The sequence below is a fragment of the Pungitius pungitius genome, chromosome 9, assembly GCF_949316345.1.
Source record: "Pungitius pungitius chromosome 9, fPunPun2.1, whole genome shotgun sequence".
NCBI classification, from domain to species: Eukaryota; Metazoa; Chordata; class Actinopteri; order Perciformes; family Gasterosteidae; genus Pungitius; species Pungitius pungitius.
The window spans coordinates 3438475-3452972 of record NC_084908.1 but is presented as its reverse complement, the minus strand read 5'-3'; the positions used below and the strand labels follow the sequence as shown (position 1 = coordinate 3452972).

Here is a 14498-nt window from a genome sequence, read left to right as displayed (position 1 = left end):
GAAAGCGAGTACATTAGGCTGTTTGAGAGCTTGAAGTGGAGAGAAAGAGGGCACAAGGGGAGGGGACAGGATCAAAGCAGGCATTCATCTTCAGCCCATGTGTACCAATCTGCCCCCCCCCCTCACCCTTTTCTCTTTTGTTTGTGTGTCTTATCTTTATCTTAAATTCATCAGCTCTTTTTCCCCCCCTATCCTTTTTCTGTCAAAAAACATCTTTACCTCAATCATTTTCAAACCCATGCTGTCTCCCTCCTTTAAAAGGTTCCTTTATGCATCTTCCTTTACGTCTGTCAATCATCTGCGCAGTCAAATCTGATCCCTCAAACACATTAACCGGTTGATTCTCTTTATCTACAGCATAGAAATACAATGTAAGCAGAACAAACATTTTCATTTTAAATCAATTTACAGCGGGTGAAATAAGTATTGAACCATTTTTCTCAACAAATATATTTCTCAAGGAGCTATTGACATAAAATCTTCACAAGATGTTGGTAACAACTCAATACATACATACAAAGAAACCAAAACAAAGAAGTACAGAAATAAAGTTATGTGTAATAATGTGAAATGAGGGAAAAAGTATGGAACACGCTTAATGATATTTATTCAATACTTTGTACAAAAGCCTTTGTTGGTAATGACAGCATCAAGACGCCTCCTGTCTGGAGAAACCAGTCGCATGCGTTGCTCTGGTGGGATTTTGGACCATTCTTCCACACAAACAGTCTTCAAATCTTGAAGGTTCCGTGGGCCTCTTCTATGAATCTTCATCTTCAGGTCTTTCCATAGATTTTCAATGGGGTTTAAGTCAGGTGATTGGCTGGGCCATTCTAGCAGCTTTATTTTCTTTCTTTGAAACCAGTTGAGAGTTTCCTTGGCTGTGTGATTGGGATCATTGTCTTGCTGAAATGTCCACCCTCGTTTCATCTTCATCATCCTGGTAGATGGCAGCAGATTTCTGTCAAGAATGTCTCTGTAAATTTGCCCATTCATCCTTCCTTCGATTATGTGAAGATTGCCATGATGTTCCCACCTCCCACCTCCAAACTGACCACACTACATTCTCCCAGTATTTTACTGGCTTTTCCAAAAGTTGTGCAGCAAACTTTAAACGAGCAATGGAGTCTTGCGCGGTGAGCGTGCATACAGGCCATGGCGGTGCAGTGCATTATTTATAGTTTGCTTTGAGACAACAGTACTTGCTAATTGCAGGTCTTTCTGAAGCTCTCCACGAGTGGTCCTTGGCTCTTGGACAACTCGTCTGATTATTCTTTTCACTCCTCTGTCAGAAATCTTGCGAGAAGCACCTGGTCGAAATGAATTTATGGTGAAATGATTGTCTTTCCACTTCCATATTATGGCCCCATCAGTGCTCACTGGAACATTCAGAAGCTTAGAAATGCACCTATAACTAATGTCATCATTGTGTTAAGAAACAATTAGGTTGCGAAGGTCTTGAGACAGCTCTTTGCTTTTACCCATCATGGGATGTGTCTTGTGTGACACCTTAGCAATGAGACCTTTTTGTAGGCCATCAGGTGGGACTGAACCAGCTGATACTAATTTGCACTGACGAGGGTCTGGATTGCTTTTTAATTACTGATAGTTTTCAGCTGTTGTTTTGGCTTTCCAGACCTTTTTGCACCTCCCTTTCTTCATGTGTTCAATACTTTTTCCCTGTGTCATTTCACATTATTACACATAATTTTATTTCTGAACCAACATCTGGTGAAAATTTCATGTCAATAGCTTCTTTGGAAAAATATTTACTGAGAAACATGTTGACGTGTTCAATTCGTATTTCACCCGCTGCATGTCTACAGCGGCAGCAATATTAACCTTCACATGTCTAACTTCTTTGTTATCTTATCCAACCTAAACCCATTCATGGACTTGTGAAAGGGAAGTTTTGCAGCAAGGATTAAGGTGGGCAGTGGAGTAGTAACGGCACGAAGCGCAGAGAGCCAGAAGCTTAACACACTACTGCCGAGCGACAGAGAGCACACGCCCATCGCCGCATGAGTGATGACTGCGTATGACTCAAATGCGACACTAGTTACACAAACATGGCTCATTTTCTGTGACCTGTGTTGCATTCGAGTTTGGTGAAATGATCTAACGTTAAGCCATTGATGCAGTAAACATCAACTTCAGAGTATAAAATGAATCGGTTCTTGCAGGCGCCCTAGCATTAAATTACACCACTGGCTTTTCCCGGGTTAGTTGGTAATTCCAAACTGCCAAACAAGCTCTCCAGAGCTGCAACACTTTAGTTAGGGTTAGCAGCCCCTTTGTGTGTGTGTGTGTGGTCACCATGAGAACTAACAATCGCCATTTTCTTTCATACTAGGCCCATTGACCATGGAAAACGTGTGCTCTCCTCCTCTTCGATTCCTATAAACAGTCTCTGCTTGCCCTCCTTACCCCTTTGTTCCTCTCTTTCTCTTAATGGATCCCCATTCCTCAAGCAAACATGCCGCTGCATTTTCAAACGGAAGAATAAAGGCAAATGCTGGCTCACAAAATGCAAACATGCTCCCAATGAAACGTTTAATTTCTGCTCACATATGAAAGTATTAACATGCATTCGTTTTGCTAAAAACTATCATCTGATTTGCATTGCTTTTTGCCTTCCAGAAACAAAGAGGAAAGTTCTTTTAATGCATTTTTTTAAGCACAAGAAATGGAATAATTTCACTGACAAGTTTGACTTTGATGTAATCTGCCCGTGAGCCAGAAAGGATGCCAATTTTGCAAATGGCGAATCTTGATTTTGGAAATCCTCTGTTATGATTTATGTTGCTGATAGCAGCTCATAAAGAAGCGATGGGCAAGATCACATCTTGCATAAGCAATTTATTTTAGAAATAAGCAAAGATCCTCTTCCAGTTTTTTCCGATAGAATAATTTGGCTACGGTGCTTCAGCTGAGATACGCGGCTCCGCAAATGAGCTGAATCTATACTGTGATACATACAGCCCTCCCTTCCCTCCTAAAGTGATAACAGGTGGGAAGCAGCCAGCTAACAAGTGTTTCAAGCATCCACCCGTAGTGCAGAAAAATGCCAGCGCTGCAGAAAGGCGGGCAGGTGCTATTCGTGGAGTCTGGGAGAAAATGAGGGGGAAAGTATGGAGAGAATAATGGGAAAATGAGCCGTTGTGTGTCCTTGTGAAGGTGTGTCTGTGTGTGTGTGTGTGTCTTGAAGAGGGAACGGACAAATACAAATCATTTGCATGATTATTTTACTGAAACAAACATTAAAGCCAACACCAGAGTATTATTCAATATTAGAGTTATATAAATTGCCCGTGAAGAGGTCAAAGATCACAAGTCACAGGTTTGAGCTGCTTTTACATCAAGTTGTATTTAACAGAACACACTAGATAGTTAGAGTTAGCATGTCGGCAAGCAATAGTTCAGTGGGTATATTTGGTGCCTCGAGTTATTGCGAGTACAGTTTTTATTTGGGGGAGGTTGACCTCGCACAAGTGAGGCTGTTTGTAAAAAAATATCTTCAGAAACGAGTAAAAACAAGTAAGAGCAATTAGGGGTTGGGTGTCTTGCTCGGGGACACTTTGACATGGGACATGTAGCAGCCAGGGATTGAACCACCAACCTCATGGATTCCTGACACACCCTCTCCAATCCATGCGCCACGGTACGTAAAGTTAACCCAAACCACCAAGAAGTGTGACACAATTTTGCCTAAAACCAGAAAATTAACTCTGGGAATGTTGCTGTGTGCGAGGCACGAGGAAGCAGCGGTGAGGAGGAAGAGGAGGAGGAGGAGGAGGAGGAGGCTTGGCCACTGTGAGCTGGCAGTCGAGACTGAACAGCAAAACTGGAGAGTCAGGCTACGTACAAAGAATAACTGGACGCCATGGATTAGCATCTACAGTGCAGCCCCTGTTATCAGATCGTACCAATGCTACAGCCACACTACCACTCCCTGGCTGCTCACAGACATCCACTCAAATATTCCACTTGGAGTCACTTTGTAGGTCTTCTTGAGTACAGATTTCCACAGCAGGCCAGTCCGGCTTAGATCAGACCGACTCACCGGCCTCCTCTCAGCCAACAGCGTCCAAAGCGAGTCAGGAGTCACTTTGCTTTTGAAGCGCTGAGGACCAGTCCGTTGTGTGACTACGCAGCACGACAGCAAACAGGAGTAAAATATACAGACGTACACAGAGAGGGTGACTTGTCTCCTCTCTATTATGCCGCGTTTCATCCCATGCAACTAAAAGTGAAACTGCGTGAAATCCCCTCCCTCGTTTAGTATGGGAAAGTGATAAGGCCAGCGCTCACTTTTTAATCTGGCAGAAAAAGAAAACGTCGACCATGTGAGAGACCGAGGGAAGATGGTGTGAAGATAGAAAAATGGAAAGCGGGGACGGAGGGGATGCAGAGATACAGTCATCAAAGTCGGCGGACGAGCTCCGAGATTAAAGCGGCGATGAACTGACAGAGGGACTTGACCGAGAAAGAGGAAAACGTCCGTCGCCGTGGAGATAAAGTGACAAGAGAAAGCGGGAGCCAGACGGTGAGAAGGAGAGACGGACTGCGAGGAGAATGGAGGGCGAAGAGCGAGGGAATCAGCGAGAAGATCACACGGAGAGGAACGGGAATAAGATGGGGTGTTTGAAAAGAAACGGGTAATGAGATGCTAATGTAACAACAAAGGAGCGAGTGCCCTCCGGGGGGAGCTCTGCTACAGCGAGCTGCTTCGGTGTGAACACATTAAGAGGGCGGAATCAAATTAAAAAAAGGCCCTTTATTAAACTACTGCAATGTACACAGATTCATTCAGGCTCATATACTGTGATAACAGTCAAATTATATTTATCTCAACCCACCTCTGGCCCCGTTTGAGGAAAATAAAAGTGACCCTAGAGAGAGGGGCGATTAAGGTGACAGAGTGGGGAAGAAAGAGAGGGAAACAAAGAGGGCATCAGCTCCGCGTAGCACCTCCTCCACAGAAGTGCATTTTCATGGCCCCCTGCAGCGTGTGATACGAGGTGAGCTCGAGGAACAGTGGTGTGAACAGAAAACCAAAGGGGGTGTGGGACCGAACAAGACATGATGGAGACCCTTGAGGGAAGGTGAAGCTGAGGGAGAAAGCAGTTTCTTTATGAGTGGGAGGAGGAGATGAAGCGGGGGGGGAATAATGACGAGATGCACGGCGCAAAATATGTAATTACCCAAAGGAATAACTGGGAGAGAGGAGTGATGTGGAGGATCTGTGTGAAAAGGGTGACTGGCCAGAACTCAAGAGGCCGTCAAAGAGAATTCTGGAGGAGGAGAGGAGCACCAGCCATGAGCCTGGAGATATTCAAGACGCACTACGAAAGCCTGATAATCTCAGAGGATGCTGAGAATGAGCCAACGAAAGAATAAAAGCAACTTTTGGGCCACGCCAAAAAAACCTGCAGGGGAGAGGTGTGTGATGAAGACTATAGTTATGTGGAAAGTGTGTCGCATTCACATGTTGGGTGAGACACAAAAGGCAGATGGGGGAAAAAAAAGCACTGCGATCCCGAGAGGATGATGTCATTGAGCGAATGAGTACAGAGGGAAAAAAAAGAGGAAGAATGAGGTTGAGGAGAATTCTTGAGGGGGGCAGTTGAGGTGCTGCACTGCAGGTGCACTAAAGAATGACGCAGTTTGCTCTAGAAACTGTGAAAAACCTGAAGGAGCAACCGGTCCGCGGCTTGCAAAATGTGAACAACATTTAGAAATATGTGAAATATGGGTGAATCCCATATTTTGGGTGAATGCAAAAGCGAATACTGTATTTTTTTTTAATCAGCTGTCGTTGCTGAGGACCTGCAGGCCGGGAGCGTGTTAGTGGTGGCACGGGATAATTGGGTTTTTGTTCTTAATTAGGCCAATTAATTAGGAAACGCAGTTGAGGCCATGAGTGCTCCATCAGGTCATTTTGGGATTTAAAAAGGAGAGGGGAAGAGTTGTGGGAAGAGTAGCGGAGCAGAGGAAAGGGATCATGGAGTTTCATGGGCATAAAGGTCACTTCAGACCTTGAGGTTGCAAGAATCCCTCAACCTTAAAACTGTCGGCCCGCTGCTGAACGGTACCCATAAATTATTCAATGATTCATGGCGTGAGGGTAATTACTTGTTAGTCAATCAATCAGCGAGTCTGCGAACTGAAAAAAAAGAGCCGGCTTATTCATGCAGTTTCCTGACTGACACGCTTAATCTGCCATGAGAAAAATGCGAAATGATGGAAGAAAGAAAAGTGAATAAAAGAGCAGAGGCTGAGGATCATTTACAGGCAGAAGACTGTAAAATGTGTGCTTTCATGTGTCCATCAGTTTGCTCTTTGTGACTCCACGTTCCCAGAGGTTTTCTAAATCCTCCCACGCCAGCAGAGCGAGCAGCAAATTCTTAATTTCTGCCAAATGTAAAATATCAGCCCGAGGTTTTGCTTAAATCCAACAAGGCAAGTATCGCCTTCAGCTGTTTTAGAGGCTGTTGCTAAGGACAACCCTGCCTCCTCCGGAATTAGGCTCCCATAAAAAGCACTAAACGTTTCAATACGTATTGAATACTGTATATACGCTCAATATGAATGCACAGCCGTTTCCCATTTTCTGTGCGGAGCTGGCGAAAGAAAGGAGCAAAGTGCTTTCAGTGTCCCCGTCAGGTCACACACACTCACCTCCACGAAAAGGAAGCAGGGCACGATGTAGGTGCTGGTCTTCTCCACGCCGCTGTCATCAGGGAAACTCCTCATTGCCCTCCTCTGTGCCGACAGCTGACTGTCAATCATCTGTAGGGGTCAGAGGTCATTGCAAAGCTTTAGTTTTATTTCCAAATCTATAGGACACGGTGCGTACAAGATACACTGACTTTTTGGGCTAAAGCTACAATTTTCAGACATTGATCTTGACATGGCACAATGAATTGTGGGTCATCTCTACCAGTAGGTAGTGTTTGTGTGTGTGTACCTGTCTGTGTCTCTGTCCGCAGGTCAGCTCCCACACTACTGGACCCAGCGTCCTAATATCTGTAATGTGCCCATTTATAACCGTAGTTGATGCCAGTCGCGATTTCATTTCACTTCTATTGAATGTTGGATCCTCTTATTCAGCCGATCAGGGCCACAAGAGATCAAGAACAAACATTTCCAGCATTTGGTTGAGGTTAAAAAAACAAGCCTCAGCTAGTCTGCTGCAGGACGCGATGGGGTCTTTGTCGTTCCTCCAAAACTGACTTTCATAGAAATGTTGTTGTCCATATTACTAAATTGAGAGGCGTGCTAAAAGAGAGGCCTGTAATTCAGCCTATTTAGTTCACACACTTCACACTCATCCCAACTACACCTGTGAAACGCCAGCATGGCTGAGGATAACAATTAGCTTGACGTTTGGCAAGGAGAGAGACCTGCCTGGCACCTCGAGTCACAACTTTGTGAAAACAGTGAGTCACTAAACAGTAGCCTGCATTCCAGGAGAGGGTAACTAATTTGTCTTGGTGCCTGGCTTAGAGTTAATCTCTGGGTTTGGGAATCTGTTCAATCGCAAGCGGAAATAATGGCTTTTTTTGAGGAATTTCTCCCTTTTTTTTACCCGAGAGTTAATGCGTTGATAAGCCATGATCTTTCGTGGCCCATCTCAGGCCTACAAATACCGTGGCGAAAAAAAGCAGTGGAGCGCTGTTTACAACTGGCGCCGACCATCCACTGGTAAAGGGAGCAGTGATCTGCATGGTCAATTCTACCGATAATCATGTCTGAGCACACAAAGAGAGAAACCTTTTATTCTGCATCATCAGAGCAAAAACATCACTTACATGCGCACAACTACTGGCGCACAAACTCCAGAGATGCCCTCACACGTTCATTCTGCAGGGCGCATAGAAAATGCAAAGACACACACCAACAATAATGTGGGTTGGCAATCAAAAGAGTTGGTAGGTGGGCACGGGTGGGGGGGGGGGGGGGGGAGGTTGAAAGGAGGAGAAGTAGAGTGGAAAGAGCGCAGCGATGATCAAAAACAAAAGCCTGACAGCAAGAGATAAGAGAGAGAAAGTCATGACGCAGACCTTTGGAGACACTTCAGAAGCAGACGCCGCAGCGGCACGAGGCGAAAGTGAAACAAGCGGCTTGAGCCCTCCAAAAGGGGGAGCGGGAGGAGGCGATGGCGCGGAGAGTCACTGGAGGAAGTCCAGCGGATGAGACGCTCACAGGTTTCTGTTGTTCAATTCTTGGGACGCCTCATTTAAAATGGTTTGTGAATCAGACAGTAAGTGCCGTTTTTTTTCCAAGAAACTTCGAAATCATGATTTTATCAATCACAAAGCAAGGGCCCTCAGCAGTCTTCAATTTAATTTGATTCATTCAAACACTAAGTGCTTCTCCTCTCAGACATCGAGCCCATTCCCTCGTCTCCTTGGCAACAATTATCTTGTCAACTTCATGGCTGAGGGCAAAAACGTTGGCAGTCTTTTTCGACCCTTTCACCAATCGATGGTGGCTTCTGGTGAGAGCGGAGGAATGCGTCTCCATGCGTGATACGGTGGAAAAACCTTAGAGGCATGAGGTGTGACAAAAAGTGACATTTAGAAGATTAAAAAAATGTAATCGGATTCCTCAAAGGACACTACAAAAGTAAAAAAAAGTTTCTTTCTGACTCAAAAGGTCCCCATCGTTCAGGATTAAAGATAAATTGTTAATTTGAACGTGAGGAGGAATAGAGGACTATCAAATACCACCACAACATATTTAAGCATCAAAGTATAACAACTCACACATTCAAGATGTAATAATTCCAGTAACCCAACTTCACTTTGATATTCTCTCATGTTTTACAGTTCAGTTCAGTGAGGCCAGATGTGTTGGTCCGTGTTTGTGCGAGCTTTAGAGGGAGGCTTGGATCCCCTATAAAAAAAATGTACAAAATATTACAGATTACTATAATTTAAACATGCTGGACCAAAAGGGATTCATCGTGACTGATCATCATCATTTCCAATGGGAGGTTTCCATTGATTCATCATCATGGCCGTCTATTTACACCTTCAGTTGAGACTTGAAAGAGTCGTTCAGATAACGATGCCAGTAGGATCCCTGATGATGCTGCTTGGTGACGTCTTAAGGAAGAGAGCATGTTAGCGTTAGCAGTAAGCTAACTGTACAGAGGTTGCATTGAGTTACATTATATATATATACATATATATTGTAGCGACTATTGCTAACGACGCTTCAGGTTTATCTCTGTTTATGGCAGCAAATGTAATGAAATGTCTGAAAGCATCCGTTCAAAACTGTTTCTATCTGCACATGGCACACATGCATTTCTGTCTGATTATTACTAGGTATACACACAGCAATGCTTACTACACTTGATTCAAGTGTGTTCATTTTTCATGCTGTGGTTCACATATTTGCTTTCTTCACTATCGCCGGTCTGTCTCACGAGAAACCCCATCCATCTCGTACCCTCCTCTTCTAATGCAAGTACCACAGTACTACAGTCAAACCTCGGCTACAGCACAACGTGCTTTGATCGGTGAAACGGCATTCGTCGGTAGTAGAGAGCGGGTTGTACAAGTTGTGGCAGAAGATAAAGGGATTGCAAACACACACACACACACACACACACACAGCAGGCTGTCTCCCTTTAAGCGGCCGTCTTCTAAAGAAGTGAGAGGCAATCGTGCATAACGTCGCCATGACTGATCAGTTTGTGTTGCTGTCCATGTTATTCACCATGATGGGCATCCATAAGCTCCGCACTGGCATCACAGCGACAAAAGACCCACTCAGTATCTCGCTGGCCCACGCATACACAGTCACACACACACACACACACACACACACGCACAGATACTTACCCGCATTCGAATGCACAAGTGATCGTCATCTCTTTACGTGTCAATTAGGATGTTAGTCCAACAAGTGGTGCAGCACTGATGCCTGTGTGTGTGTGTGTGTGTGTAAAACAGAGATAACATCTAGGACAGAATTACTCTGGTGCTCCACCTCGGGCTACAACTATTTGGGCCGTACGGCTTCACAATCGCACTCTTCCACACACACACACACACACACAGTTCCTCAGCAGTAACTGCTTCGTAAGAACTCTCACCTTAAATATCGGTCCGTTGGAAACTGCTGCTGCACAGTGACCGCCGCCTCCTCCGGGTCTCTGTCTCTAGGAGGATTCGCTCCTGCTGCAGACTCCCATTCTGTGTGCTCTCCGCTCCGCTCTTTTGTCTTTCCCCCCTTTTGTCTCTTTCAAAGCAAAAGCACCCTTCACTTCTGCCGCTCTGCCACGGAGAAGCCCATCGGCACTGAGGGAGAATAGAGAGAGAGAGAGAGAGAGAGAGAGAGAGAGAGCTTGTCCACTGCCAGGCGCACAGCCTCCAGCCAGCAGGGTCTATATCTGTCTGCACTCTGCTGCTGGGTCGCTAAGCTAAATATGATGATCCTCAACAGCACTTCAAGGCTAATTACACAAGTGGAGGGATCCACGGGCTTGGTGAGGGAGGTTTCTCAGCGAGGTTGCCAGTGGATACGCGGAGAGATTCTGTGCGCTTGCATCTGTGCGCTTGTGTGTGAGAGAAGGAGAAGGGGAGGCAAATAAGAGGAGGAGGAGAAAAATGAGAGTGGGAAGAGGGAATAAGAGATTGAGACAGCTGGAGAGGACACAGAAAGCAGAAGAGAGCCAGGATGTGTATGAGAGAGGGGGAGGGAGAGAGAGAGAGAGGGCAAGAGAAATAGAGAAAGAGAGAGAGATGGAGGGACTGTATGTGTGTCAGAGTCTGAGAACACATCGGCTAAAATGGGAGTCTGTGCACCACTTTGATGGCAGACACCATGGGCTCTGTGAGTGCACAGGTGTGTGTGTGTGAACATGGAAAGACGAAGCAGGAGAGGGGAAAAGGCCACAAGTGCCAATGTGAGCTGGGACCAGGATTCAGCTCACCCCTCTGCAGGTTAACGGCTCATGGAAGAGTGTAAAAGCGGGACGCATACTGCGCATGGCTCTATGTGGGTCAGACGTCCTTAGTCGCGAGCTCACCTGCAGCTTTCGGGCTGTTTGTGCGTCCGTTTTTTTTATTTTTGCGCATTTGTTAAGAAATAAAAAGGTACTAACTACATGGGAGTCTGAACCAGGGACTGGTTTCAACCATTTGAAGTGAGAGGTCCCTGAGGAAGAAAGCCGACCCGACTCACACTAAACAAAAACCAGTGTGACCCTTCCATTTGACCTCACGCCACACAAACGGTTTCATCCTGTCAGCAGTCAGTCCCCCACTGAGTGACTGTCGTCCCAACTTCCCACCAGTCACTCCCCTGAACACCCCTTCATGATCCATATTTAAATATTCACTCAAACAGTACATTCACGGAAGAGTAGTTAGGTTAGGTTTATTTTATATTGTATTGTAAATGAAATATGTTAATACTCCTGCACTTATTTTGTCTTTGCACTTATTTTGTTTTGTTTTATATGCACCACCCGCCAAGTTCCTTCCATGTCCAAAATTCGTAGCAATAAATGATCCTGATTGGAGCGTCCAATCATTCAGATCAGCATTTATCATTAATAAAACATTTTTTTTCCAGGATGTGACTGACTCACTCAAAACACAAGTGGGTCTAGTGTTTCTAACCCGAAATGAAGGGAAGTATCAGCGGAACAGGTGGCCGGGGGGAAAATGTACGCCATCCCTTTGACAGTATACGTTCACAAACACATCTTCCTTTGATACAAAAGCCTATTGTGTCTGGGGAAAGCTGCCCACACTCTGGCTGCACTCAGACAAATCATTCACAGCTAGAGAGAGGGCATGGACCACTCACAGTAAAGTGTATTTTTTTTACCAGATTGAATCATGCATATCACGTGGTGGGACGGATGTCATGGTTCCCATGACAACTTGCTGCATTCATTGAGGGGAAGGAAAAGCGAGGAAATGCGCTTAATAGGGCACATACAATGTAGATGGAACCAGTGGCACTTTAAAATGGCCTTGCTCATAAACCAATGATCTGAACGACACGCCTCCCTCTCAAGCTCGCACAAACACGGACCAACACATCTGGCCTCACTGAACTGAAGAACAGAACAAGCCAGTATCACATCGAGCTAATTAAGGTTCTGTAACGTCTTCCTCTTCGCCTTCTCATTACCATTTTCACTTAAATAAACCGAAAGAGGCAAAGCGGCTTTATTTAAAGAGAACATTTCATTGCAGGAAAACTCAATCTGCGTTACATTTAAACAAAATAAGAAAGAGGCTACAAATGAGGTCCTCGGTGGGTAAAAGCACCATTACGAGCCCCTTAAAAGTCAACGAAAGCCATACTCCATTGAACAGCTTCAATAATGTGAAGCCATAATAGGCATTAACTGTAAATGCTCATAATAGGTGGACATTTCCCCTAGATTAGTTATTTTTTATGAAGTAACAAAACCTGGTTGCTGCAAGGACGAAGAAACAACTATATTAATATCATTCTTTTGCAGTCTGCCAAAGGGCATCTAGATCATCCGCTGCATCGCTTTAACTCACACTCTGCGTGTGTGGCTTTCAAGTGGCATCTCCTCCATGACGGTTGATACCTTTTTACAAATTGCCTGTCTCATCCTACACAGGGATGTATGGAATAAGACATTTCAGGGTTGCGTAAAGAGCGAGAGGAGTTGTTAGAGTCAAGGGAGAAGGTCAGCAAGTTTACGAAAGGTACTATGCATGTGTAGCCTGTACGTTAGACACACACTAGCACAAGCACTCACAAACACATGTACACATAATTTAACAGATCATCCTTGTATTCAGTGCAGGGAGTAGTGTGCAGGATACAGTATGCAGTGAGGTGTTAAATAATATAAATGCCAGTAATGTGTCGCCTATTTCCATTTCCCAATTATTTTGGATTGTCGTAGTTACCTAAGCCAAACCAAAAGAATATCTATTCGGATGCCATGACCACAATTCTTACTTTACTCTTAACAATACCACGGCTATCTGGTACACCAAAGGCAGGATTCAATATATCTTTCTTCTGGGCACAAAAAAGGGAATTCTTGGTGAGAATACATTCCAAATGTGTTTTGGCTGAAAAGTTGAGATTCTACTGAGAACCATTTTGTTGCCGAGGAGGAACGACTGGTTCTAGCAAATCAAAGAACGTTAAGTTTTCTTTCAGGGTTGTGTTTTGACCCAACAGGCCACCGTAAGTAGTGGGTTCCATGTTGTTGAGAATCCACTGATCCCCCAGCCCATTTCTTTACACGTTTTATTATGTGCACCCAAACACAAATGGGGCTCTTTTCTATTGTATGCTACACAAGCACATACAAGCCAACAAAGAGCGGTGTTTAGAAGGTGCTAGTAGTGACATGCATGAACACACAGGCACAAAAGCACATGCATGCAGAGCATTGTTGCAGACACACACACACACACACACACACACACACACACACACACACACACACACACACACACACACACACACACACACACACACACACACACACACACACACACACACACACACAAAAGAGAGAGAGACTGTTTTCCCATTTAGTAAAGGGAAAGCTGTGCGCTGCCATTATCTGGTCGGTCATGTGATGACTCTCTTGTCTTGGGGAATCAGAAGTAGGCCGAGTCCGGTATGTACTCATTTATTTCATACACCATCACTGTGGATCACAGCCAAGGACATTCTCGCTTCACATGCCCATGCTGGGGAATTACAGCCATGAAAAATTAAACTAAAGATTTTTAGCAATATTGGATTACAAAAAGGACACGGTCGAGTTACGCTATTACATGTGACCATCTATTTAGCGTGATGGTACTTCAGGGGTTCATACCCTAGATTGGGAATTTAGAGAGTAATTAGAAATTAGGAAAATGTGCCTGAATTATATTGCAGTACATTAAACAAGAGTAGGTTCTAGTGATGTATATATAATGATAGCTTGGCCTAGTTGTATTTGGAGCTATGGATAGCTGAACTGTGCCTTTAGTCTGTCCTTGGGTTCACTCACAAACTCACAGACTATTTCCCCCACACCAGGATCAGAGTGAAAAAGGACACTTGAAGGAAATTGTTTTTTCTTATAGACACGGTGTGTAGATAAAACACACAGATTACAATATACTGTTTAGAAAAACAGAGGTCTGAACTGACATCCTGAACCTAATACACCAAGATGGATGTGTTGTGTTGTGGATACAGTTTTACCGATCGATGCATTGAAAACAGAAGCCTACCTTGAGGGAAACGACACACTGCTTGAAAGGTTTAAAGCTTCACACAGGACGACCGCAGCAGCCAACGTGGATTTACATTGTGTTCCCACGGGAACCTGTATCCCAAAGAAAATATCAAAAGTTCAAACCACATCTGCTTCATAATCCTCTAACTACCTCTCATCTGTCAGTCATAACCATTTATTGTAGCAATTCATTTTCATTAAAATACGCCCAAAGACATTCAACCACCGGTCAAAA

The 14498-nt window shown here is 44.5% G+C and overlaps 1 protein-coding gene across 3 annotated transcripts in view; it reads right to left on the bottom strand.

Moving 5' to 3' along the window:
• Positions 1 to 14346, bottom strand: part of plppr2b (phospholipid phosphatase related 2b) — a 36112-nt gene extending 21766 nt beyond the window's left edge. Inside the window, exons 1-3 of one of the 3 annotated variants that reach the window (XM_037472228.2) lie at positions 14259 to 14346; positions 10112 to 10316; positions 6682 to 6792 (exon numbers count right to left, since the gene is read on the bottom strand). In XM_037472228.2, coding sequence (XP_037328125.1) covers positions 6682 to 6792 — 111 coding nt within the window. In that variant the 5' untranslated portion in view covers positions 10112 to 10316; positions 14259 to 14346. Of the gene's footprint in view, positions 1 to 6681; positions 6795 to 10111; positions 10317 to 14258 lie in introns of those variants that run through there. The other 2 variants (XM_037472229.2, XM_062564222.1) reach the window with 2 other exon arrangements.
• Positions 14347 to 14498: the final 152 nt, after the last annotated feature.